The sequence below is a fragment of the Arvicanthis niloticus genome, chromosome 4 (assembly GCF_011762505.2).
Source record: "Arvicanthis niloticus isolate mArvNil1 chromosome 4, mArvNil1.pat.X, whole genome shotgun sequence".
NCBI classification, from domain to species: Eukaryota; Metazoa; Chordata; class Mammalia; order Rodentia; family Muridae; genus Arvicanthis; species Arvicanthis niloticus.
Window position 1 is genome coordinate 100,683,863 of NC_047661.1, and position 27,622 is coordinate 100,711,484.

The following is a 27,622-nucleotide window of genomic DNA, read 5'->3' on the forward strand; positions in this document are numbered from 1 at the left end:
ATGTTTTTTATGTAGGACAGGGAAGCTACAGCCAAAGATGACCTTGAACTTCCGATCCTCCTGTTTCCACCTCCTGAGTCCTGGAAGTGAGAATAGACTTTTCCAGATCTTACAGCCAAGTTAATAATATGCCTTGAGATAACTCCAGATTTTTTTTTTAACTAAACCTGCTGTCCTACTGTGTGCTCAGCTCATTTAAGCTTACCCCACCTTTAAAAGAACAATGTAACCAGTCTTCATATGCCTTGAATTTTCCATGTGATCAGGTTTCACAACCTAAGGTAACACATAGTTTTAATCTTAAGTTACATAATCTTCTGTGTCTCTGACCCCGAATAATGTATATATGTATGTGTGTTTTGTGGTAATGATTTGTTGAGAGCAGCCAAAAGGTGGAAGCAACCTTAAAACAAATAGCCACCACCAATATTGCAAGTGGCATGTGGCTAGGGATTGATAACGTCTGTTTACAATGTCTAGTGCTATACTCTTGAGTCATATGGGGCAGTGACTGCTTCCCTTGTGAAAGTCTATTGAAGAGTTTGTCTAAAAATAATGATCCCCCATTCCTTTTCCACGTCATGTTTTCTGTGCCTTTTGGAAGGACCAGATACAGAGTCAGGCACAAGCGCAGATTCAGACATTAGACACAGGCACAGCTCATGGGTCTCAGGCACAATGTACAGGGCACAGCTTCAGACGCACACAAGAGGCAGACCACAGATAGGCCAGTAACCACCAACTACAGGCAGACAGAAAGCATGGGGAGAAAGCGGAGAAATCAAACTCGGGCTCGCTCTTGGTCAAATTAATCCAAGAGGAAGTAGTTTTATTTTCATTTTTTTATGCAACAAAAACATCCTCAGAGGTCATCTTTAATACATTAACCAATACAGGTCCCCAGCATTGCATAAACCCAGTGTGGGGGTCTGTACCTGGAAATAGGAGAATCAGAAGTTCAAGGTCATTCTTGGCTACAGAGTGAGTTCAAGGTCAGCTTGGGGTACATGAAAGATTCTCTCACAAAACCTAGAAAGGAGTTGGGCAGAGACAGAGAAGGGAACATGGAAGGGCAAGAGAGACTTAAAATCAGGTGTAGGGCAAAAATATCTGAAATTTGGAAGGAAGCAGCAAACTAATGATCACATTGAACTTCTAGAGTATAGTCCAGTTACGGCAAAAGTGAAAAGAAGGACTTTACCAGGATTAATGTTTACCAAATTCTCGGTATGTGCCAGGAGGGCCCATACGCCCCAGTTAATTCTTTGTCAGTGCTAATATGGTAGGAGTCTTCATTCTATCCTAAGGAAAAATAAAGTGAAAGATAATTTATTCTCCCCACTGGTGTGTGTGTGTGTGTGTGTGTGTGTGTGTGTGTGTGTGTGATTATATACCCCCAAGCTGGGGGGAGTATATAGTTTGAACTCATGGACCTCCTGCTTCTTCCTCCCAAGAGCTACAATTATAGTCACGTGGCACCATTGCCACAGCTAAGACATTTTTAAAGACCACAAGGCTAAATAGTGAAATCTAGTTCATTTGTCTGTTTGCCTCCAGATATTATGTTTGCTTTGCTTAGTGTTTAGAAAGAACAAGAGAATAAAGCCGGCAAATGAAATAAAGGCTCCACAATGGCATCTCCCATGAGGCTCTAGAGGACTGGCAAGGAGAGAATCTTGAGGTAAAGTTGAAAACACAGTGGATCTTTCTGGATCTTTCCTATGACAGATTCATAATCTATAGACTGCTGATACTTGGGACTGTCCACAAAAATCATAGTACATACTACCTCAGTAGGATGACCTGTGGAAAAGTCTACGTTGTTCATTCACTCCTTAATTCAACGAATACACCTGGAACTTAATGGTGGAACTTAATGGTCTCCAGCACTGTACTGGGTGCTGAGCTACAAACACCCCCAGCGCCTGCATTCATGGAACTCATAATCTACTGGGGGACAAGCAAATAGGAACCTGTGACCTGCTGGGTCTGGAGGCAATGGGGCTGTTAGAGAAAACGAACAGTAAGCAGATCGTTTGCCAGGGGCTAAAATGTGGGAAGGCAGGACCAGGAAAGCTTCAGACCTGAAGGGCGGAAGGGCAGCGGTAAACGTTCAATGTACTCAGTAAAGCCTTTTGCTGTGAATGCTAAGGCTTGTTGGCAGATGAGAACAACCTGCAATGCCACTTCTGCATCTCCTTGGGGATGGATCTCCCAGAACTGGATCTCCATGTCCATCCAGGTTGCATCTGGTGGAAGACATCTGCCTCCCTGCAGGACAGGGTAGAGATGGCAAGGAGGATTAAGCCTGAAGGAAGAGAAAAATCACAGACTGGGGGCATGGGGGAAGAGTCGGAACTTTCTGAATAAGGTGTGACATCAGTTGTTGCTGCAGGGAGGGGACCAAAGCTGCTGTTGGTAACTTGGTGGGAGGAGAACCTGGGAAAGAGAAGTGGAGACTGCCTAACAGGAATTATTAAATGGTTTCCCTCTCTTCATTTCCATAAGTGTGGAAAGCTTCTGCTGCGCCCTAAAGATGGTGCCTACTGCCTTAGCCCTCTTGGGGGAAGAAGTCCTTATTTGGTGAGGAGGTTGCACTTTGCCGGTAGCCTGATCTCTCGTCATGAGTGTGAACCTATGGTGGAGCAAAACGTAGTATGGGCTGATGGGCAGTCCACTGGAGGCTACTTAAGCTGCACTCACGGGAGGCACGGGGGCACACCCCTTGATCTTGTAACTGAAAGGCAATTCCTGAGTAAAACTGTCTCTGGAAGGAACTGGTGTGCTAGTCTTTCTTCCCTGCTGGTCAGGGTGGTCGGCACGGCACACATAAGCTCTCGAGTAAACCCCACATGTCTCAGCAATTTCTTTTTGGCAAGGATAATTAATCATTTCTAAGGGGAGGTAGATAATGGGGAGATGAAACAGATGAACAAGGAACAGAAGAAATTGGAGCTATGCTTACTCTTAATTCCTCGTTAATTCAATAATTCATTCCAGGGCCAGAACATTCTACTGAGGCATGGAGGAAACTCTCATGGGCCTGCACATTCACTCTTGACTCCTAAGCAGAAGCACCCAGTAGGTGAGACATATCATGGGCAGGAGGACATCCTATTCCTAGTCTGATTTTAAAGAGAAGGAATTACTTGGCTGTGTGAAGAGCCTTGATAACTACATTGCCCAAAGTCTCAAAGCAAGGAACATGAGCCTAGGCTACCCCTCCACAGAGTCAGGGTACTTCACCATGGAATCACACAGCTGTCTTAATCGCATAAGCAAGCACTGAATCTTGACTACAACCTACAAGAGAAGGAATATTTCCTCTGTTTATCACTGTGCCCTCAACAGCCAGAACATGGTAGGTGTTCAGTAAGTATTTATGGAATGAGTAAACTCAGAAGCATCAGTCAGTACCTTCCTAGGATGCCCTCTGTAATCTGGCCAGCATCTTCTCTATATAAATCAGTAGGTCCTCTGTAACCGGATAGCATCTTTTCTCTATAGAAGTCAGCAAGGTGAACAGTCCTGCAAAGAAGTATTTTAAACTGTTTTGCTTGGAAGGGGAAAGACAATGAGCATTAGAAGACCTACAGGGTTAAAGGGATAGTACACACCAGCTCTGTAGAGAGCAAAACAGAGTGGGAAGGGACTTTCTCACAGCCGCTCCAGCAATAAAGAGGAGCACAGGGGTCAGTAAAGAGGAGCACGGGGGTCAGTAAAGAGGAGCACGGGAGTCAGTAAAGAGGAGCACGGGAGTCAGTAAAGAGGAGCACGGGGGTCAGTAAAGAGGAGCACGGGAGTCAGTAAAGAGGAGCACGGGAGTCAGTAAAGAGGAGCACGGGAGTCAGTAAAGAGGAGTACAGGCAAGATAAGCAAACTGGAGAGGGAAGGAAGGATCAGATCCAGCTAGTCTGCTCCAAATGTACAAATCTAGGGGAAAAGGTATCCTAAATTCAGCATACATGTAAATTGTGCCATTAAAAACTATGTGAGGGGTTTGCATTGCATAATGGAAGCAGTGGTGGTCCCAATTTTTTTTCCTGTACTTGGGACCCTGAATAATTCTGCCCCAAGTGTAACCTGGACTCAGTACTACTAGTTTGGGCCACAGAGAAAGACTGTGCTAACTTGCCTGAAGACCATGCTGAAGGACGGTAAGGCAGGGAAACCGATTCCTTTCTCAGGTCTGGGAGGCCACACAGAACCTCACTTTTGATTTTGTTTTCCGAGTCCCTTCCCTCCTCTTCTGGCCTGTTGGTACTGTGTTTTCCTCAGAATTTCAATGGTGTTACCGCAGCATCATGAACTGCCGTGAGTCAGTGGGATGCCTTTTCTGTTGATAGTGTAGAAGCATGGCCTTTCTGACCCTCTGTTCTAATTCACCCTCTGTTAGAGGGTGTGGGCAGGAGGGGTGGGCAGAGACAATAAATAGCCTTTGGTGTTTCAGTCTGGGTTCTTTGAGAGGAGGTGAGGGCTGACCTCCTTCACTCAACACTTAGCCTCCCCACCCAGGAGGAAGTAGGTGCCACCTCTCTGCAACCCACCCAGAACCACTGTTGACTTTTCCTTCAGCTCTGTTTACAATCTGTGGCCACAGATAAATGACCGCAGCCTGGAGCCAGGGTGGATGCAGGTTTTTATTGGACCTGAAATGTTTCTAACTTTAGGAGTGCACTTAAGAAAAGATGTTATGTAAAAGGTATAATTTTCAATTTAAAAATACAAAATGAGCACAGAACTGTAGAAGGGAAGTCTCTAAACTAGTTCTGGTGTTAGCTGTAGGGAAATCCCACTATAGTACCTTGGGGTAGAAAGATCGTGGGAAGAATCCCACCATAGTATCTGTGATATAAACGGCATGGGAGGGATTATGACTTTGGGACCAAATCATTCTACTTTGTGACTATATAGAAATAGGACAAGACTTACTCTCTCTGTTTTTCTGGCATTTAGCTGCAGCACCTACGTATGACAGATTATGACTCCTTGTCGTGTATATTGAAGAATGTGATAGGCACGAGCTGGGGCATGTGGCTTCTTGATAAATGTTTTCCTCGGTACCCACGAAGCCCAGAGAACAAGACTGAAGAGAAGGGACTCAGATAGGCAGCATTGTGTTGCACTGACCATATTACTATAATGGAAGTGTCGTGGAAATATTTCACGTTAGAAGCAACAGAGGCATAAACAAGGGTAAAGGTCAGCTCTATCTGGAGCAGAAGATGAGTGAGCAGAGAAGCGCTTCAGAGAGAAGATGACCTGTAGGTTGAGGCTTGAAAGGAGAGTCAAGGTTTGATAGGTAGTGTTGAAAGGAGTTTCCGGCTGATAACACTTAGAGCTGCAGGCTAAGGATCTGTATCCACAGGAGTTTGTGGAGTTTAAGAGGTTTGAGGTGGAGGAAGCCGGTAGAGTTGAGGCAGGTGGGAGTGATGACTCATGCTTGTAACCACAGTGCTAGGGAAGTCTGAGGCAGGAGGATCAACATGAGTTTAAAGCCAGACTGGCCTATGGAATGAGACTTATCTCAAAGTATGTGTACGCACGCACGCACGCACGCACGCACGCACGCACGCACGCTCGCGCATGCGCACACATATTCTTTGCAATGAACTTTGCTCCTTCCAAAACTTTTGAAGTTTTGGAACAGTATGAACACATCTACCATTTTCAACTTTCTCTGGAGGCGTCTTCTGTGCCCTGGACATTGAATATTGGGCAGCTTCCAGGTTATGTTTTAGTTCTGTACACTGAAATATAACTTCCTCCACAGAGGGTTATGAAGTGGTCAGTGGAGACAGTCTGCTGTTGTCCCAACAAGGCTCTTGTCTCACACTTCTCCAAGAATAAAGTGGGTAGACAGCGAAGAAGAATATAAACAGGAGGTACTCACCATCACTTCAGACTTAATAGCCTTAAAGTGGATAAAAAGATGACTTAAAACAGATCATCACATGGGACTTAAAAGAAACCAGTTCAACTGTCAGGAGCAGCAGGATGCTAATACGGTGTTGAGAAGTATTATGGCTCAAAGCCCTGGAGGCTGGAAGCTGTCACAACAAATCCCTGTCCCCAGCCAAAGTGTCATCGCAGTATACATTATAGTCAGTATATATCAGCCCACCTATCCTAACATGCTACATTTAACATATTTAACAGATATCACTCCACCAGCAGGACATCACTGTGATGTGTACTACAGTCTTCAGATATAACCCCCTGACACACACATACTTACCTGCTCTGACATCTGTCATGTCCATGCAGTGTATATGACACTCAGCAGATATCATACCACCTACCCTCACAGCTGAATGCCACTTCAGTGCACACTGAAGATATCACCCTACCTACCCTAACTCCCAGTTGTCACTGCTGTGTGTACTAAAGTCAGCAGATGTCACCTCTGCTTCCCTAATAGCTGAACATTGCTGTGCTGTGTGCCATCAGCAATCACAGCTTCTGTAACTTGATGGTTCTATGTTTTTGTCTCTATCACTACTTGCAGGGCCCATGATTGGAAGGCATCTAGTTCCTATTAGGGATCAGCTCACTGTGACAAGCAACAGCCTCTGGAGGGACACCTGTTAATAAGTGGGTATCTGCAGGTGACTGTGTCCAGGCAGGAAGGCTGAACGGTGACCCTGTGAGTTCTTTTAGAAGTCACTGCTCAGAACTACACATGTAGGCAAAAGATTTTAGTGTTCAGAACATATTCTACTTGTGTGATTGTCTTAAGCCAAGTGTGGTACCATGCATTTACATCTCAGTACTCAGGAGACAGAGGCAGGAGAATGGCCAAAGGTTGAGAACACTCTGGTCTACCTAGAAAGTTCTAGGCCATACAAGGTGACACAGTGAGACCCTGACTCAGAAAGAAACCAATCACCACTACAAATAACAAAACACGGAAAAAGAAAAAAAAGAAAAGAAAAAACAGCCTTAATTTAGCAATAGAATATCAAGATAGGTTTTTAGTAGGTCTTGTCATGGCATGGAGGAGCGTTGTGTCTGCTTCCTGCTGGCATTATTTGAAATGAGTAGTATATTAATCCCCTCTCTGGCATCAACACTCTGGTTTTATGGTGTAGAGCTTAAAAGACCAGGCTTGGGAGTTAATAGCTTAGAACTGACTGAGCCTTGAGTCTTCCAGTCAGAAACACAGCTCTGGGGAAGTTGGCTGAGCATAGCTCTTCATAGTTCTTGGGGAGCTGGATGACCAGACTGTCCAGTACCTTATTCTCTCATCAGAATAACAGAAGTTACAATGTCAACTCCTTTATATGGCGAATGTGGGGATTAAATAATGAATATGTAAACAGTCTGACACAGAATAAGCAAGCCCCACCATGAGTGGCTCTTTTTATCTACACTCTGACAGTTCTTTTACTTTAACAAGGGTTTTCACAAAGCTTAAAACTGTCTATACTTGATATCAGCTTAAGATATCCAACATAAGGCTTTCAACTTTTCTATTCAAAATGTATCTCTCAACTGCAGTTTCTCATCCCCATAAGAAAAAAATAATATCATCTATTCAATGGTGCAAGCCATGAAAGTCTAAAAATCTATTTACCACCCTCATCTGATACATTTCTAAGACTTAGCAAATCTGTCTCCCAAGGTATGACTAAAGTTTGCCTGTGCATCTGTCTCTGATTACTCCACTTTTAACATGAATTTCATGGATTTTGCCGGGAATTTTCTGATTGGGTCCCTTGTTTTTACCCTTGCCTTTTCTGGTCATTCTTTTCTCCTTTCTGTTTTTACTCAAGAATTCCACTGGCTTAGGAAAGTGGAGGCTGTAGGTTTTTCTCTAAGAACCATGACCTCAGTAGCCTTGCACAGTTGGCTAGTTTCCATGACTGGGCATGATGTCCCTCTTGTTAAGAGGGTCTTAAATTAAATTAGACAGCTGTTGGTTATCACTAAGACATCAGTGCCACTAGTGCACCCTGGGAATATCTTCCGTGCTTGTCACTGTTGTGGTTCCCAGGCATTACAGGCTGGGTAGGACTGTGGGTTGCTTCTTTCCCTTGTCAGCCTTAACCGCACCTTCTGGCACTGTGAAGGTTATCCTAGGTCAGATACAGCTGTTTTCCCAACTTTTCAATATGCAGATGACATTGACCCACTTTCCACTTTATTACCAGAGAATTCCATTTCCTTATGTTATCCTTCTAGTACATGAGAGCATCTGAACGGCATTTTGCCAACCTCTTTAACCCCTTCTCCCCAAAATGTCCCCCTCCACTTTGTGATGCAGGCCACACAGGCCTCCTCTGGGTTTTGGATCATGGTGTGTACAAGTCTTTTTTAATTGCATAAAAAATCTCCAACTTCCTACAAAGACAGGCGTCTTCCTGAGATCTTAGTTAAAAGTGCTTGAAAAAAAAATTATCCTAGCATCTTCTTCTGGCTGGTTTTCCTTTGTTCTTCCCTCTCCTCTGCTGCTTATTATTTTTCTAGTGTGTGTTTATTTTGGTCATCTGAACGTCTTGTTAGACAAGCTCCATGAGGGCAGAACCTTCTCTATCCTTTGTCTCCATTGTAAGTCTTCGACTTAGCAAAGCATCTTGCAGGAAGTGGAAATGTCATTAATACACGGTCGAACTAGAAGACTAAATGGGATCTTTTGTATCAAAAAAAATTAATTTAGTAGTAATTTAGTAGTCCAGAAGCCACACTATTCAGTTTATGCACTCACCCAACAAATTGGTTTTGCCTCCAATACTGAGCTAACACAGGGGAGAGGGTGACTAGCAGTTTGGATGAGGCAGTTGGCAAGGTAGGAACTGAAGTAGATGCTGCAGACCTAGACAGGAGCCTGCTGAGGTGCAAGGGAACACAGACAGCAAAACTGGGGGAGTGGACTAGTAACTGTCTGGAGAGATGATGGGAACTGAGCAGGAGACTGGTTAGTAGCAATAAGGTCTTCAGGAAGGCAGAAAAGAGATGAACTAAAGTAATTCAATATTACAAAGTCTCAGTGTGAGGTGTGACTATGAAGACCTGGAGAGGAAATGACAGGGCCTGAGGCCACTTATCAATCCAAGTAGAGAGATGGGGACATGGAATTGGGGGGTGACAAGAAAATGGAATGTTTCTGTGCTCCACTGGGCGACTGTGACCTAATGAACTTTCCATATCGATGGTACAAAATACTGACAAAAGCAATGTGAGGAAGGAAGGCATGAGGTGGTGCAGCCTATCATGGTGGGGAGGGAAGGCACTGAGAGCAGCTCTGCTGTTATGGCAGGAGCCTGAAGCAGCTGGGCTCATCCAACCCAACCTCAACGAGGAAGAGAGGAGAGAGAAATAAATGTTGGTGCTCATTTTTCATTTGTACTTTAAAATTAGTCTGGGACCTCACACACACTTTACATTATTTTTTTTTTCCTTTTGTGAGTTTACCTGCCTCATTTCTAAATGTGGGGAGATCGTGTCATCTGTATCTTTCTCTCATGTGTACACAGACTAGACCGTAGAACAGGTTCAAATTCAATCCCCTGTTCACCATAGTCTAGTAGAATGATACTTCCCTCTGTAAAATGGAGATAATACCAAGCTACCAATGTAAAGGCACTAACAGAGATAGAACTAAATTATTTGATATAGGGTTTACTATATTGTAACTGCAGACAATGAGTGGTTACCATGATAACCACCACTACGATTGCCATCATCATCACCATCACCATCACCACCACCACCACCACCACCACCACCACCATCACCACCTGGAAAATACCTCATATACCCAGGTGTTGTGGCTTATGCATATTCTCAGTACTCTGAGAGGTTGAAACTGAAGAATTATCATGAGTTCAAGATCTGACTTGGCTACATAGTGAATTTGAGGCTGGTCTGGAATATATAAAATGAACCCTTGTGGGACCATGAAAGATAGCCTGGTTCCGGGTTGAGCCAAGGCTAGAAGCCCCAGAGACCCTGGGGGAACGGTAGGCGCTTTGCCTGATTCCTGGGCACCAGGTCCCTGTCACTAGCCACAGCCCTCCATAGATTTGTGGCCATCAGTCACATAAAGACAACGCCCCAACCCCCCCCACAGGTAGAGGATATGACCTGAGGTCACATAGGCTCAAGACATTTTAATGAGTTACCTAAAGGCCTAAAGGGCTTAGCCAATAAGCTTTCCTTCCCAGACACTTCTCCCTGCAAAAGGTATTTAACCTCAGGCCTGCCCTGAGAAGTGGGGTATGATTTTACTCATCCACTTTCTGCCATGACAACAAATGCCTTAAAACCATAGACTGCCTCTCTCCATCGGGATCCGCTGTGGGGAGCCATGGAGAAAGCCTTCGCCTATAGAGCCACCGTCTAATCTCCCATAGAAGGAAGGCCAGGGCCACCAAGCCAAGCCAACCTCCATCAAGCCAAGGATTCTCCCCGTGAGACCAGCTGGAGCTACCCTCTCATCCCCCTCAGCCCCTGGCCAGATCCAGCCCGTGGGCCCCCATTCCATTCTCAGTTCTTCCACAGCTCCCAGTGACGCCTGGGTGTCTGAGAGCCTGAGAACCAGACAGCCCCAGCCTCGTCACAGTCCCAGGGACCCCCGAACCAGCTCCGGTGGTCCTGCGCCTCAGATTGTGCTTCCCCACCCTGAAGAAGCAGTGTCTGTTTCAGAGCTGCCCTGTGACCCAGCACCTGCATGGCGACAGAATGGGGTAAGCGTGGTCGATTTTCCAAGTCGTGCCTCTCTGAGTGGCCCAGTCCTGTGGTGGAGCAGACATGGGACCCTATAATCCCACAGATCCTATCCCCAAAATACAAGGTAATTGACCAACCAGCAACTAAATACGTATATAATAAGAAAGGAAATTCTCTACATCTTCCTGATGAGTGATTTGATGAATCAGACAAATTATGCCACACCAATCAATCTCTACTCCATTTTTTTTGGTCTGATGATTTGAATAAGACCCTGATAATATGAATATATAGTCTGTAATATATATGTCTCTGGCATGGACCTTCATATTGTTTATTTAAGAAACTGTTTTTGTATGACATAGGTGATGAAATAAAAGTAACACAGAAAAGTATATGCAGACTTTTCTAATTATTTCCATTTGGCTAAAATATATCACAATAAGGAAACTATTGTGACATTTTGTTTGTCATCACACTGTTGATAGGCTCGTGGGTCTTTGGAGCATGATCTGTCCACGTGGGTATCACAGGCTAGCAACGTTCCTATTGCAGAGTTGCTCTGGTTAGGCGCAGTTACTGTGTTTTTGGCTGGCGATGTTTGTTGCGCTCTTTTGGAAGCACGCATCATGGTACACATTTCCCGCTGTGATGTTCACCTCTGTTTTGTGTTTCTGTATTTGGGAAGAATTTTAGGATGGAGATAATCATATACTGCCACCTAAAATCAGCCTCCAGTTGCCAGTGACATCATTGTTGTCTGTAAAACAGGAAGGGAGGAGAAGAGCTATGTCTGGAGCAACACTGGCTCCAATTTCCAGACATCACGCACCTTAAGATTGGAAAACGGTCTATAACACAGTGATATAAACATTTAAAGATGGCATTGTACCAGGGTATATTAAGGGTGTTGCTTTAAATGTAGCAGTCGTCGGGGTACAAAAGCTCTGAGATCATTTCTCTGTAAGAACACAGCATAGAAAGGGAAACAGACTCCATTCTGGCTGCCCAAGCCCCACCTCTGTGCCCACTCAGACTCTATTCTGGGTGCCTAAGCCCCGCCTCTGCGACAGTGCTCCGCTCATTTGGAACTGTCCAAGTTTTTGAAAACCTAGCCAAAATATTATCTTCATCTCGGAAAAAGATAACTGGTTTTCTAGCATTTTGTGGCATGTATAATTTGAAAAAACTTTGAAATCAAGGACTCAGGATTATTCAACAAAAGATAAATGCATAGATCATCTTTCAGGAAGGGAATCTTCTCAATTTTTCTGAAATCTCATTATTTCAACCTGACAAAAGGAAGATTTTTTTTTAAGTGTTACTATTCCGGTCACTCATAGAACAAACTAAGACTGTAATCACATGTTCTGTGTGTTGGCAGTCAGGAAAGGGGGCTATCCTGGGCTCACTCAGTTACCCCTGCTCTCCTAGAAATCAGCAAGTGGGCTACTGAGGGTCACTGAGCACAGCTCTCTGTCCTGTTAACAGGGATTTAAAGAGGTAGCAGCTGATAATGACAGTGCTGGAGGTGGGAGCTAGGTGAGTGGGGGGGGCAAAGAAAGGAGGGTGATGGTGGGCAGGGAGGGGCCCCTGGGGATAGTCTAGTTGACCTATTTAGTGTGTAAGAGTGTTTTGAAGGTAAAGAATGTCTGCTTTTTAATATGGAGAGAGTTGTTTTGTTATTGTTATTGTCTTCATATATTTTATGTTTGACTGCCGTACTATACCTGAGTGAAAGGACAGAAAGGGGCCCATCTGAGTCAAAAGGTAGAGGCACTTACTTCTGAAAACAATATTCAGATAATCACAAGACTGCCAAGTACGGTGCTTTGATGAACTGAGACCTCAGTAGTGGGAGACATTTATTATTATTATGTTTTTTAATTAATTTTATTTCTTTTTTTTACTTATTCACTTTACATCCTGCTCACTGACCCCCTCCTAGTCTCTCCTCCCACAACCCTCCCCCCAAAGGAGCAAACACAGGCTGGACCTAGGCCTTCCCGCACATATGTAGCAGATGTGCAGCTTGACCTCCATGTGAGTCCTGAACAGCTGGAGTGGGAGAGACATTCTTACCCCTCTGCATCCTTCAGGCTCCCTCTAAGCCTGGAAGGGAATTTCTCTTCCCTGGGGAGCCATATCCTCACTCCCAAGTCAGCTGTAAAACCTGCAAAGTTGCTCGTTTCGTTTTCATCCCTCGGAGTCTTACTCCAGAAGGCCCTGTCTCATACTTGAGAGAGTTATGTGGTCCACAGAGAGGGACTCTCTCCTTAGTCTGCTACCTTTAGGCCAGACCTTTTTCTCTAGTCCCTATTACAACATGGCTGTCCGTTAGTCAACAAACTAAGCATTAAAATGGGCAATGCTTCCTAGGTTTGGATCTTCATTTCTGAAGGCTTCTGTGTGACCCAGAACTTTTGTTAAATCCATTTTTATTGTTTCTCCTTGCTAAGTTGTCTTTATTACATGGTGCTGCTGTGATTCTCTAGGTAAGCAAGAACATAGGCCTCCTGTGACATATAGGGGCACCTATTAGTCCTTGATTAGTTATTTACATATTTTAAAAATATATGTCTTTTGTACTAGTCCTGCAGAAAGCTGTGGTATGAACAAGATGCTGATCAACAAGAAAAACTACCAAATGTGCCTTGAAGCCAGGGCAATCTCCATGAGACTGGTAGCATCCCTGAGAACTGCAAGACATCTACAGTGTGGTGCCTTTTTCTCTCTTCCTCTTTGCCTCTCTCTTTTCTTTCTTTTGAGAAGGATCTAAGTCCATAGCCCAAGATCATCTCCATTTCACCAAGTAGTCCCAACTGACCTTGAACTTTGCTGTTCCTGGCTCTGCTTCCTTCTCCAGCGCAGAAATTATAAACATAGTCCATTATGCCCAGGTTTGCTTGTTTACTTTTCTATCTTGCTTCAGTAACACTTGCTTCATCAAACTGAGAGCACACGAAACACAGATCTTTGCTTTCTAACTCTAGTCTGCTCTAGGACTACCGTGTATGGAAGAAATATCCTCCCAAGAATATATGTAAGGCTCAACTGTGTACACAAATAATTCTTTCTAGGAAAAGGAATTCTTTCTAATAAAAGGCTGGGTCCCATCCCTCCCTCTGGGTTTTCCTAGGAATGTAGTCGCAAGCTTTAGGGGCGGGACTTGAGCCTACGATTATACTATTATCTGGGTGTATGTTATTCTAATTTATTTGACAGTTTGGAGGAAACCTCGCACTTACATCATCATGGTGTGGGTGCTCCTACCGTACAAAGCCTTTTCAGATCTTCTAGTGAACTAAAGTACAAAGTGCTATGCAGGTGAGTCATGCCTTTCCTCTTGGTAAGAGAAGAGCTGGAGGGAAGCTTACAAGAAAAGCTAAGGAGAAGGGCACGAGAAAGCCAGGCTCCAAGAAGGCTGCAGTGAGAGAAAAATAGGCCAGCCGTGGTGAGATAATTTCATCTTTATGTGCCCATGATGAAACTGTTTTGTTTCTTTTATGAAGGGGGAAGGGGATTGTGAGATCGTCCTGGAAAGATTAGCAGTCATGTTTATAAGGCTGTAAGTAATGAAACTCACTTCATGATAACCACTTCTCTACTATACTGAGGAGAAAAAACCCACCAGTGTTGTGATTTCCCCAAGGCTGCTGAGATCAGAAGGCATTGTACTGAGCCTTCGAAACTCTACTACTCTGTGCACTGGGGGCTTGGTTTTTTGCTGACTTCTTGCCTGAAGTTAGAGTGGGTATTCCTGATTTAGACAGCCCCTCCCTTCGTCCCTTATAGCCAGAAGCTAACTATAATGTAGATAACCTCTCACAGGAGTGCCACAAGGCTTGTCTGGTAGATGATTCTAGGTCCTGTCAGGAGAACAACAGGAAACATTTCAGACTCTACATTTCCTTTTGCTTCACTGTGCTATTCTTTTGTTTATGAGAGAGATTTATAGTGGTTTGAATATGCTTGGCCCAGGGAGTAGCACTATTTGGAGGCGTGGCCTTGTTGGAGTGGGTGTGGCCTTGTTGGAGGAAGTGTATCACTGTGAGTATAGGCTTTAAGACCCTCACCCTAGCTGCCTGGAAGCAAGTCTTCTAGCAGCCTTCAGTTGAAGATTAGAACTCTCAGTTCTTCTTGCACCATGCCTGCCTGGAAGCTGCCATGCTCTTGCCTTGATGATAATGGACTGAACCTCTGAACCTGTAAGCCAGCCTCAATTAAATGTTATCCTTTATAAAAGTTGCCTTGGTGCTGGGCAGTGGTGGCGTACGCCTTTAATTCCAGCACTTGGGAGGCAGAGGCAGGTGGATTTCTGAGTTCAAGGCCAGCCTGGTCTACAGAGTGAGTTCCAGGACAGCCAAGGCTACACAGAGAAACCCTGTCTTGGAGAAAACAAAAACAAAAACAAAAACAAAAAGTTGCCTTGGTTATGGTGTCTGTTCACAGCAGTAAAACCCTAAGACAAGAGTCTTGCTATGTAGGCTAGGATGGCTTAGAACTTGTGATCCTCATGCTTCAGCATCCAATGTTCTGGGATTGCAGGCATATGCTACCACTCCTGGCCGGACTCCAGCTTCTTAATGTGTGACATTGACTATATTTTGAAGTGAGATTTGATAAAAGTTTTTGAATGTTATAGTAATATTCTTTGCTTGGCCAAAGTTCAAATGTTACATTGAGTGCACAGGTACATTAAGCATAGCTGAGTGCTTCCTCTGAAAATTCAGTTTCAGCAAAGAACATGGCAGAGCTGGTGTAGCCTGAGCCCTCGATTTGGATATCTAATCAGGCCCCTTATCTTCTAACATCCGCCGAAGACTTTGGAGCACTTTGGTCTGTCAGCAGCAAGCACCCTGTTGGTTTGGCTTATCCAGACTATTCATGCCCCAGTGTCCTTAGCTATTCCCCCCACCCCATCCTGCTTGCCCCTTCACAAGTCAGCCCTATCATGCTGCATTTGGATTTGACTGCCATCTCTTTCCTACTGCAAGGCTCCGGTGCTGCACTTCTCACATTATGGCCTGATGCTGAATCAAGCCTCTGCCGTGCTTTAGCAAATGTCACAGAATGATTTAAAAAAAAAGAAAGAAAGAAAAACATAAACAAAAAAGGAGTTAAAATGTTGCCATGCAGTATGAAATCATTACACTGTGTCTGTGCAGTATGAAATCATTACACTGTGTCTGGATGCTGCTATGGAGAAAAGGAAATTCACAGACCATGTACTCCACAGGAATAAATCGTCTTTGCAATGAAAAATAACTCAAAATGAACTTTACATGCAAAGAAACAAAAAAGCCTTCTGACTTGCTTTTCAAGTTACATTTATTACTAATATTGTTTGGGTTTTTCAGTCCAAATCTTTCACATACAGCCTTTGGGGACAGAGCGAAATAGAAATGACACACTAATAGCAAAGTATGAACTGTGTAGCAGTTACTTCTACTTTGAATAGAATCCAAGTGTGAAAATACTTTTAAGAAACAAACATTTCTGTTATTTTCCCCATTATAACTGCCCCTAATTGATATAATTTTTTTCTCCAAAGTTTTAAGTCATTAATATACATGCATATCTGTGACTAAGCCCCACTAAGTGCATGCTCCCCAAGGTGCATGATACTGCCAAACATGAGATAGCCTCAAAAACAAAGGGACTAGAATCTGTGCAGCCATCACCCTCAGAGTTCGAGTTTAAATTATCTACTAAGGTTTCACACCTATGCAATGATAGGATGTTTAAACTTGGATGAGAGGCAATGCCAGATTAACTTCTCTGTGACTGTGCTCAACCTTTAGAGCAGGTTTAGTAAGACACTATGTAGCTTCTGATGATTGAAATATATCTGCAGCAAATGTGGTGTAGCTTTTAAAGCCACAACTCTTCTGTGCAAGGGCTACTGCTTGGAAAATGAGACCAACTTGTTTTATTCTCATCCCAACCATAAGAGCCAGATCTCAAGGTGGCTGAATGTCAGTCATGGAACTGTATCATTTTCTAGTCAACTAGAGGAAAATACTACAATGGGCCTGGTACTGAACTGCAGTGGTAGTCTTGTATTCAAAGGTATCTACACAGTTTGACATGTTGAAGCATCCCTGTGTGATAAAGACACTCATATCCTCGTGAAGAAAATGTGCAACCTTCCTGTTGCATAGAATATGTTCAGACAGTTCAATATTAACACTGATTTTGGTGTGGTACAAGCAGAAGATAAGTGTATTTTATAATAGTATCTGAAACATCTGCTTCTTGAATCCAATGAGTTTTAGCAAAGAGTATGCTGTGAATCAACTGGTGGAAATAAAGCCTAGCACTTACAAAAGAAAGTAGCAGGAGAGAATGTGGACCCATTAAATAATATCTTTTCTGTTAATCCTCCATATCTAAAACCAGTCTAATCCAGAATGACTCAAACACCTAGTGATAAAATTGAAGCTGGTAAGGATCATATGTTCGCATTTCTTAAGACTCCAGTGGCCTAACATTATTCTTTTAAGATTCTATAAAAAAAAAAACATGAATGCCAATTAACACTGTATTGATTTTAGATACATTAACAGTGAAGCTTTTGCTCTAGTTTTTCTGAGACTTGTAGCCCAGGCTGGCATGGAACTTTCAGCAGCCTTTTCTCTTCATCCCTCAGAGTGATACAGGCATGAGGCACCATGCTGCCTAGCAATCATATTTTGAGAAGTAATTATCTATTTCTTTGCTGCATGATTGAACAAATTAGCATGTGGCCACTCTTGCTACTTACTGAGAGTTCTTCTTCTTCTTCTTTTTTTTTTTTGTAATTTCTAAGGTAAGAGACTGTCTGCATCCTCATAGTTCATTTTTATTCTGTGAAAGATACCATCGTAATGATAAGATGAAGAGTTAGAAAGGAAAATAAAGCAACATTATCACTTTTGAAAAGCCAAGAAGAATTTTTAAATTAAAAAAGACTCTGGATAAACTTGATGATGACACGAATTACTTTGACTTCCCTTGTATTTAACACGTTGAGGCATGGCGGTAAGGAGCAGGTGTTGATCTGTTTGTGGTCATGCTTATAAGGTTGGGTTGGTTACTGGAGAGGTGAGTCAGCTGCCTAACTTCCTCTGAACAGCCTGTAAGCAGCCCTGGTGTATGCTTCTCCTGCTTGTTTCTGTAAGTGAGCAGGCACATCTGTTGCACAATGACAGGTACATTCATCACCTACTTCCTTAAATCCATTAATAGTTTTATCTTTACATCAATCCACTCCACATACACAAAACCAGCCACTTTGAAATTCCTTTTGGGACCTTTAGTGATGCATTTCTTGGCACTAATGACCTTGTCCACTCCTAAAGGTAATCTGATATCTATGTGAAGAGCAATGGCAAACAATGCATCAAAGGTCATTCAACCAAGAGGATCTCCAGACATCAGGATCGTTAAGAACCTAAAGCAATTAGACAATCCATCCTTCTCATCTGACAAATGAGAACACTTCAGCTCACGTCTTCCTGTCTCAGGCTACTGGCTTTAAACTGATTGCAAATAAATCTAATACCTAGATTTGTGCTTTCTACACATTACAGTTTTCTCCAAAGTCCATATGGCCTGTGTAAGTTATGTCACGCTGACGTATTCCTGTCTAAGAACATTCCCACCCTGTCCAAGCATAGTGGTGCCCACCTGAAATCCCAGCACTGGGTAGGCTGAGGCAGGGTGGTCCCATGAGTCTGAGGATAGCCTGAGCTACAAAAGGAGTACCACACCAGCCAGGGCTACATAGCAAAGGACTGTCACAAACAAACAGAAGAAGGAGGAAGAGGAAGAAGAGGAGGAGGAGGAAGAGGAAAAGGAGGAGGAAAAGAAGAAGAAGAAGAAGAAGAAGAAGAAGAAGAAGAAGAAGAAGAAGAAGAAGAAGAAGAAGAAAACATCCCATTTCAGCCTTCTAACACATCTGAACTACACCTAAAATGTTTCAGAGAAATGTTTGATATAACACCAAGGAAATTTTTTCTGTATGATTATTACTTCTTGTTGGGCTTGCCTTAGGAATTTGTCCTAATAGAAAGGGTGGGAACCAGCCAGAGGAAAGTCTGGAGGCAGGGGGATAGGCAACGGGGTGACAGGTGAATTAGAACAAAGTAAATGGCACATGCATACACACATGACAAAATGAAACCTTTTCCTTTGTACGCTAACTTAAAAATTAATAAGAGAATTTTGTATTCATTGCTATTAGAATTACTGATAATTACTACATCATATTCTAAGAATTCTTTATTGGGCTAAAGTATGTAGAGGAAAATGTTTGGATTCACTGTCTTTGCATAATCTAGAGTTGCACGGGACTCCTTACAAATGAACTTAATATTTTGAATTTTTTATTTAAGTGCCAGAATATCAATGCAAGAAAATAATTCTTCTGAGATGAGGTCTTATGTACCCCAGGCTGGCCTCAAACTACGTGCCTGAGAATCATCTTGAATTCCTGGTGTTCTATCTTGTGTCATATGTGTTGTGATTGAGGGTATGTGGTACCACGCCCTGCCCACTCTGACTCTTGTCTACCTAGCAGTTCCTTAGGCAGCATCGGACAAGGAAGTGCTCCACGCTTGTGTGTTTACACACATGTACACTTAGATAAATTGACCTGTGAGAGCCACATAGGACTAAAAGTGGAGTAAGTCTATTTTTAAAAGTAAAGAACCCTACAAAGGCTCGCTAACAACATAATCCACACAATTGTCACATCAGCTTTCATGGTTGGTGTCTCCACCCCCTTGGGTGTGGGTTATAGTCATAGCCACCTAGTGGAAGACAGTATTCAGACCTAGTCTCCATGGACATCGCTTTCAAATCATTTCTGGACTCCTGCCTATAACACACATATGGTAACTGGGAACTATATAGGGAGTGGCTAGACACATGGCTGTTGACTGGGGATGGAGCGTTATACTCTTGCCTTTCTGAAAAGCTCATGCTGGTCTTCTGAGGTTGAGGGACAAAGGACAGTCTCTCTTTCCAGTCCTCTTGGGACCCTGGAAACGCCTTCCTCCGAGCTGCGGAGACTACATTCGCCACAATGGACTCCTGGATGTTCCTGGGTCTGAAGGCATCATCCACTAGACCGAGAGGGGACTTGGCCGCTGCTTCCCAAGGTGTCGGTCTCTTGTTAGCTTTCTCCAGCTCGAAGGTTGGTTTGCTGGAGTAACTGCCAGCAGGCTGGTACAGCCAGGGAGAGGCAGAAATGATGGGCGGGGCTGATCTTCCAGGAAGAGAAAGGGAGCGCCCACTCTCCTAGAAAACGAAGAAAATGTTAACATAGCTCATTCTCTTCTGTTTGTGCTTATTATTACTGCAAAGTGCTCCTAGCACCATTACCAAGCACTGAACAGATTAAAGCCTGGAAGTGCCCTGTCCTGAAGCCTGGCCGGGTTGTCTCACTTAGCTTATTCTGGCTCTGGTCTCCTGCGTGATTCCCACGCTCCTCATTTGGCTTTTTGTTGTTTTCTCTCTTTGCTCTCATAGTTCAAACTGCTGCCATGTCTTTCTCAGTACTGATCCCATAGGAAGAACCCCAACACCACTGGAATCTGCCTCTCTCTGTCTCTGTCTCTGTCTCTGTCTCTGTCTCTGTCTCTGTCTCTGTCTCTGTCTCTGTCTCTCTCTCTCTCTCTCTCTCTCTCTCTCTCTCTTCCTAATTCCCTACTCCTCCACCCACCTACCCACCCCTGCCCACCTGCTTTACTCCTGTCCTGTTTTTTCCTGGCATAAAATAAACAAACCAGGGACAACTGCAGAAATGGGCAGTAAACTCCTACAATTTTTACTTTTTCTGAGTGTCTTTTAATTGCTTGCCTCACTAAGCAATTAAATTTGGTCCACTAAGTGCCATAAATTAAATTTGGTCCACTAAGTGCCATAAAAACGACTTACGAAAGGGTTACCAGTGAGGAGGGACAGGCACCTCTCTTCTTGGAATCTATGTGATGAAGACCACACAACATGAGGCTTTATTCTCTGTCTCTCTGTCTCTCTGCTTCTCTGCCTCTCTGACCCTCTTCATCTCTTTTTCTCTCTTGCTCATTTTAGAGAGATTGTCTCATTCTGTAGCCCAAGCTGAGCTCTGGGCAATCCTACTGGCTCATGCCAGCTAAGAATGTAAGCCTGAGTCACCAAGCACTTGTGTGTTTAGTTCTTAAAGGTGAGACAAGGTTCCTGTCTCTAAGGGAGTCACCCTGCTAGGCTCATTTGCATTTTGGCTCCGTTTTTCTTTTTAATATTTATTACATTCCAGAGTCTTTCGGAGTTTGTCTCTGCAACATTCTTCTGTGCTTGCTAAATACTCTGCATGAATAATCTATAGCAGTGTGGCTTGTTGAAGGTTGTGTTCACCCTTTACCCTTCTGCTTTTTTAGGACACTAGCTGCTAGTTAGCCTGTTAATGTTCTTATTACTCACTCCTGGTTACATGAGACTTGCTTAGACAAACTGTAGAGGAGGAAGAGGAGGAGGAGAGGAAGGAAGGAAGGAAGGAAAGAAAAAAGAAAGAGAAAAAGAGAAAGAAAGAGCAGCAGCAAGGGAAAATGAGTTAACTTTGAAAGTATCAAAGTATCAAGCCATTGTTTCTTAACCAGGCTTAGGAGCTGGAGGCAGAATAGGAGTTCAAGGTCAGCCTTGGCTTCATATTGTGTTAGATACAAGCCAGAGAACAAGAGTCTAAGAAAGGGGGGAGGGGAGGGGAGGGGAGGGGAGGGGAGGGGAGGGGAGGGGAGAGAGAGAGAGAGAGAGAGAGAGAGAGAGAGAGAGAGAGAGAGAGAGAGAACCTTGTTGAATACAAAACCATAGTTGAAGATAGATTCAAATTTCCCAGTTTCCAACCATTTCATTCTTATCTGACTACATGAATAGCAACACTGGATTTGACCAAGATGTCTCAAGCTCAACTGGTTTTTGTTTTAGCATTTCTTGATGAACGAGTGATATGGAAGGAGCCAGCCCACTGTGGGTGGTGCCATTCTTGGATAGGGCGTCCTGGGTTATATAAGAAAGCGGGCTAAGTCAGAGGGAGCAAGTCATAAGCAGCCTTCCTCCGTAGCCTCTGTTTCCCTCCCTGCCTCCTGGTGCTTGCCCTGTCCTCTTCTATGATAGAGTGTGACCTAGGAGCTCTAAGACAAAATTAACTTCTTTCTCATGTTGCTTTTGGTCTCTGTACTTCATCTCAGCAACACCAGAGACATGCATCATTTCTCTGCATTCTAGGAGGCAATTTGTAACTTTTCTGGATCCAGCTAGGAAGATGTCTACTTTAGCTTGTAGTAGCTGCTCGAACCCGTCTGCCCCCGTCAGGAGCCTGGAGACTGCTAGTCACCTTCCGTTTGCTCCTGACCTCTCCTGGCCCGTGAGGAAACACATATCATTTGTGGACATGAGGCAGCAAACTTCCTGGTTCTTTGCCAAAACTACTTGCCAACCTGTTTCTCCCCTTCCAGATTTCCTGAGCGTGTCAGGTCACAGCCCTCTCTGACCTGTCAGCTGTCCTCATGCTGCCTCTCAGGTCAGCCACTCAAAAAAATTCTTCTCCTACATGGTCTGAAGTGAAGGGCCAGGCTTCCTGAGCCTCTGCCTTCACTGTCTGTGTCTATGCTCTGATCCATTTAGTCACATGGACCTGGCTGAGGAGTCCAAGCCCTGCAGAAGTAATATGTCATTATTATCTTTGTAAAGCCTATGACTCTGCTCTAAACTCTCAGGTTAGCGTGTGGCAGCTCCTCCTTGGGGTTTCTTGGCTAAGACACCAGCTTTACTATCCTTGTGCCTGCACGCGCCATTCCCAGCCACCTAAGTATAAAGCTCTTTGTCAAAGTTTTCTCTGTTAAAATAAGTGCTAAAAATGGAATAGAATTGTAGTCTATGGATTAATTTCAAGAAAAACACTAGAAACTTCCAATGGTCTTAAGAGGAGAGACTTTACAACTTGCCCAGGCCCTGCCTTGTAGAAGAGGGCTCATTTCTATCATGAGTCCTTGGCCTGGGGACTTCTTCTTTACCCTGAATCAAGCCTCCATTCCTGGCTTTACCTGGTTGTTGATCTTGGTGCCTGAGAAACACTGGCTCTCAACATTCTCCTTCTCTTCTTTCTCCTTCTCCCCAGTGGTTGGTTGATTGGTTGGCTCAAAGCAGGGTTCTACTCTGTAGCAGAGGCTGGCCCTCTGAATGCTGGGCTTACAGACATGATCTAGCCCAGCCAGCTGGCATCTACTTCTTTACAAGCATCCTCCCACGGATGCAGGTTCTAACACCCCACCCCACCCCACCCCGGCCTCAACACACACTTGGCCACTTTCACCATCCTGTCCCTGTCTTTCATTTTCTATATTCTTCTTTCAGTTTGTCAAGTAATGTTAATGTAGAAACATTTGAAATGCACGCACATGTACAGGTCCACCCACTCACTCGCACACAGACACACATGCATACCTGTGCGGGCACACACATACCCAGAACCAACCCATGGGCTAAGTAAAAGTAGTCTTCACTCTGCCTGTTGGGGCCATGTCATCTGGCAGGTGACAATAACTTACATGGATCAGTCAATCGTATATTTAGAGCATCTGGTTCTTTAACCCATAAGAGTACATGCTAATCCTTTTATATATACCAATCTTAAAATAGCTCAATATTTTTAATACAGTAAAGACTGTAAGATGCTCACTGAACTCATGAACCAGATGAAGTTATATGTTCCCATGAGAGGAGTGAATACTAAATATTACTTTTCTATTTTTGCCTTCAATTCTAGCTGACATGAATATGTTGCTTATTATTGTGTATCAGGCAGTGTGTGTTCATTGCTTCTGTGGACTCTTTCATACAATTCATACAGTCCTCACAAGAGAGCCATGAGGTAGACACTATCATTAGCTCTACTTTCTATTTGTGTACCTCTTGCACTTGAACAAGGTGAGTAGACTCCCTGTGGGTAGAGAACTAAAGACAGTTAGTGTGGGGAGCTGAGCACAGCAAATCTCCTAGCAGAGATCTTTCTTGTTCCTTTTTCTTTCTCTCTGTCCTAAGACTTGAACTCGGGGCTTTGCTTATCCTAGGCAACTCCACTGCCACTGAGCTATTCCTGGGTCAGAGTTTATAATCTGATGGGCTTGTTATGTACACTTATAATCTCAGAATTCAGGGGACAAAGGCAGGAGGATCACTGCATGTTGAGGGCAGGCCTGGGCTACATAGTGGTTTCCAGGCCAGCTAGAGCTACATAAGGATGCCTATCTCAAAAGAGAACAAACTCAAATGTTCATCATAATGTTAGACTTTATGGGAAACAAAATGCATTGGGAGACGTTGGTAAAACAAACTAAAACCCAACCAATCGAAGAACAAAACCTTGGGCTCTGGTACTGGCTCAGTTGGTAGGGCACTCGCCTAGCATACACGAAGAATCTGTTTTAATCATGATGACCTAGGCCTGCAATTCCAGCACTTGGGCAGTAGAGCCTGAAAGACAGAAGTTCAAGGTCATCGCCAGATTTGGAGCAAGTCCAAGTTCAGCCTGGATGACAGGCAACACTCTTTTATACAGCAACTGTCTCTTGTTACATTTAAATCCAGGAAAACAAAATGGAATGCAATCTTAGGAATTTTGGAAGCTGCCATTTAAATTCTGACTAAATCTGTGCCAATCAATACTAATCATTAGTAACCAGCATACAGGAACTATTCCCAGATCACATTTAGATGTTTCTCTGTCCCTTGCTGGTGAGACTCCCAGGCTCTACACTCAGGATAGAAGCATGGAGGGGCTAAGGGGCATTTTTAGCAACCATCTTTTCAGGCCAACTAAACTAAACGTTCTTGATTCATATCACTTTCTTTTTTTGTTGGTTTTTTTTTTTTGGGGGGGGGGGGTTTCGAGACAGGGTTTCTCTGTGTAGTCCTGGCTGTCCTGGAACTCACTCTGTAGACCAGGCTGGCCTCGAACTCAGAAGTCCGCCTGCCTCTGCCTCCCAATTGCTGAGATTAAAGGCTTGCGCCACCACTGCCCGGCTCATATCGCTTGCTTGTTAACAAAACAGCTAAGTTGGTTTCTTACTGAACTATCTGGTAATGAGTTTATCAGGGAAATGCCATCTCAAGTGCACTTTGAATAAGAAAGGCAGTTCTAAAGCCATGGGAATTGTCATAGCAGCCAGAGGAGTTGAACCTAATACAGGTTTTCAGATTCAAAATATTTTATCTCATAAACTCTGCACAAAGCTAAAACAATTTTCTTGGCTGAAATCTTGCTTACCCATGCACCGTGGAGAAAGCATTTCCACTTGACAAATATTATTCCAGCTCCTCTGGTACCTTTCTCTTTTAAGCACATAATCAGAAAGTACTTTTTGCAAACATACTCTATCACAAGCAGCTCTCGAGCGGTCCAAAGCAAGTACGCAGGAGCAGAGTGCCATTGATTAGAATCTCTGAGAAGCAGAGGTCCTAGGAGAAGTGGGCGAATGGAAGCAAACACACAAGCACAAAGGCAATCCCAGTTTTCCATTTGCTAGGGTCCTTGCAGTCAGCACCCACTGCTCCCAGTTTTATATGTGTACACCCTGATTGGTCAGGAATCTCTAGAGCACTGACCTCACATCACCTCAAGTCCCTTGTGGTTTACCCCTACCTCCACCGCTGCCCGGTTGGCTCTCCCAGGCTATTCAGAGCCCTGTTAGACCAGCACTGTATGTCCCTAGTTCCACCCTTGCTTTTTTTCCCAGCCTTATTGATTGTTCTAACTCAAGTTAGATTTTGACACTTGGCTCAATAATTAAAATTCTGCTATGGCTTCTCACTCCACAAAAGGAAAAGCCAGAGAGGTCTTTGGTTGACCCACGCATAGCCACGTGAAATCTGCTGAGTCATCCGTGCATCTCTGTTTGCAATTCCTGAGACACTAGGCATTCTCATCCCCAGATTTGAGACTTGCTGATCCTTCTGTTGGGAACACAATGCTCCAGACAGCCAATGTGACTTCTCTGTCCTTCCTCAGGCCTTATTCAAATGTCATGCAATCTGTTGTCAAATCTGTTTCATTTCTCTCAAAGCTCCCTCTACTGCTGTCTGTCTGTCCGTCCTGTCTGCCTGCCTGTCTCCCCTTAGGTGTATACTTGGTTTCACATTAGAAATGTTTTTCTTAACCATTTCACCTTCCTCATGAAGAGAGAAATTAAGGTCTGCAGTCTGTCTGAGGGCAATGGTTTTGGAAGACAGTCCTAGAGGCTGGGCTCAGAGGCTTACGCCAACAGCCCCAGCATTCGGAAAGCTGAGTTAAGAGGATTGACAATTGTAGGCTACAGGGTGAGACCTTATTCCAAGAATGTAAAAAACAACAACAATAACAACAACAACAACAAAGTGTCCATAAGAAAAGAATGTGTGTGGCAGATGGGGTAGTCTTAAAATAGTACCTAGAATCAAATAAAATGCTGTTTAGAAAACATTTGTTAAATGAGTGTTGATTTCCATATCATACTACTGTAAATAGGATATTTTCCTATCATCACTGAAATGTTTGGTCAACTTCCAAAATATAGACTATTCCATACATCTGACACACGTGGCAAGAGACTCATAGAAAGAGCACATTCCTCTGACCTCTGATACAGAGACATTTTGGAGTTTCAAGCTACTTTGTTGTTGTTTACTTTCTTTGAGGCAGGATCTCAGGTCCTCTTTAATCCCTCTTCTTCCCGTCTCTCCAGGGCTGGGGTTACAGGCTTCACTCTATGTTTTCAAACTGCTTTGATCTTACAAATGAGAAATCATAGACAATTATACCCAGATTATAAAGGGAGCCTGAAATACATTCCTTAAAATAAGACCAAACAAGAAAAAACAGTAGATACTATTATTGATTATCTTAGTTAGGTTTCTATTCTGTGGTAAAGCTCATGACCAAAAGCAATTTGGAAAGGAGAAGATATACTTGGCATATATATAATATATATATATATATATATATATATATATATATATATATATATATATATATATTCACAGTTGGGAATGGGGTTGGGACAAGGCAGGAACCTGGAGGCAAGAGCAGAACAGAGACCATGGAGAAATACTACTGCCGTGGTCCCCATGGCTTGCTCAGCCTGCTTTCTTACACCCAGAACCACCTTCCTAGGACAGGAGTCAGAGGAGGGCACTGACCTCAGTAGACTAGGCCTCCCACATCAATCGTCAATCAAGAAAATGCCCCACAGATTTGCCTACAGGCAACCTGACGGAGGCATTTTCTCAGTTGAGGTTCCTCTTCCCAAACAATTCTAGCTTGCTTCAAGCTGACCCAAAACTAACCTGGACAGGGTTGGAAGAAGAGAAAATCAAGTTGATTTGTTGTTGTTTATTATGTGTCTGGAAACCCATCTCTTCTCCTCACCAGATTTGTAGGGTCATATCCAGCTTCAGCTAGAATTTATCCAACAAGGAGAAGCATTTAACACTGGAAAAAATTCTACGTTAAGATATAGATTCACTTTATCTTTCCTTTTCTTTTCTTTGAAGCAGGGTTTTATATAGCACACAATTGCCTCAAAATGACCAAAGATGGCCTTGAACTTCTGATCCTCCTTCTTCCACTTCCTGAGTTCTGGAATCACAGGCATTCACTACTATACCTAGTTTATGCAATGTGGAGACTGAACCCAGGACCTTGTGCATGAGAGCTGAGTGCTCTACCCACTGAGCTCCAAGCCCATCCCTAGGTAGAGGTATTTAAACATAGGGTAAATGTTTTCTCAAGGTGATTTAAATATAATCCAGCTTGATGCTGGAGGATGAGGAGACCTCTCATGTGCTGCTGGAGGATGAGGAGACCTCTCATGTGCTGCTGGAGGATGAGGAGACCTCTCATGTGCTGCTGGAGGATGAGGGGACCTCTCATGTGCTGCTGGAGGATGAGGGG

General features: G+C 43.7%; 1 protein-coding gene across 3 annotated transcripts in view; it reads right to left on the minus strand.

The window, feature by feature from the left end:
* Positions 1-10,991: 10,991 nt before the first annotated feature.
* The window catches only part of Synpo2 (synaptopodin 2), a 151,896-nt gene continuing 135,265 nt past the window's right edge, over positions 10,992-27,622 (minus strand). The window contains exons 5-6 of one of the 3 annotated variants that reach the window (XR_013110116.1): positions 17,438-19,956; positions 10,992-11,431 (exon numbers count right to left, since the gene is read on the minus strand). Coding sequence is in view for 2 of the 3 variants with exons in the window: in XM_034500152.2 (XP_034356043.1) it covers positions 19,417-19,956 (540 nt within the window). In the remaining variant the exon portion in view is untranslated. Of the gene's footprint in view, positions 11,432-15,977; positions 19,957-27,622 lie in introns of those variants that run through there. The other 2 variants (XM_034500152.2, XM_076933212.1) reach the window with 2 other exon arrangements.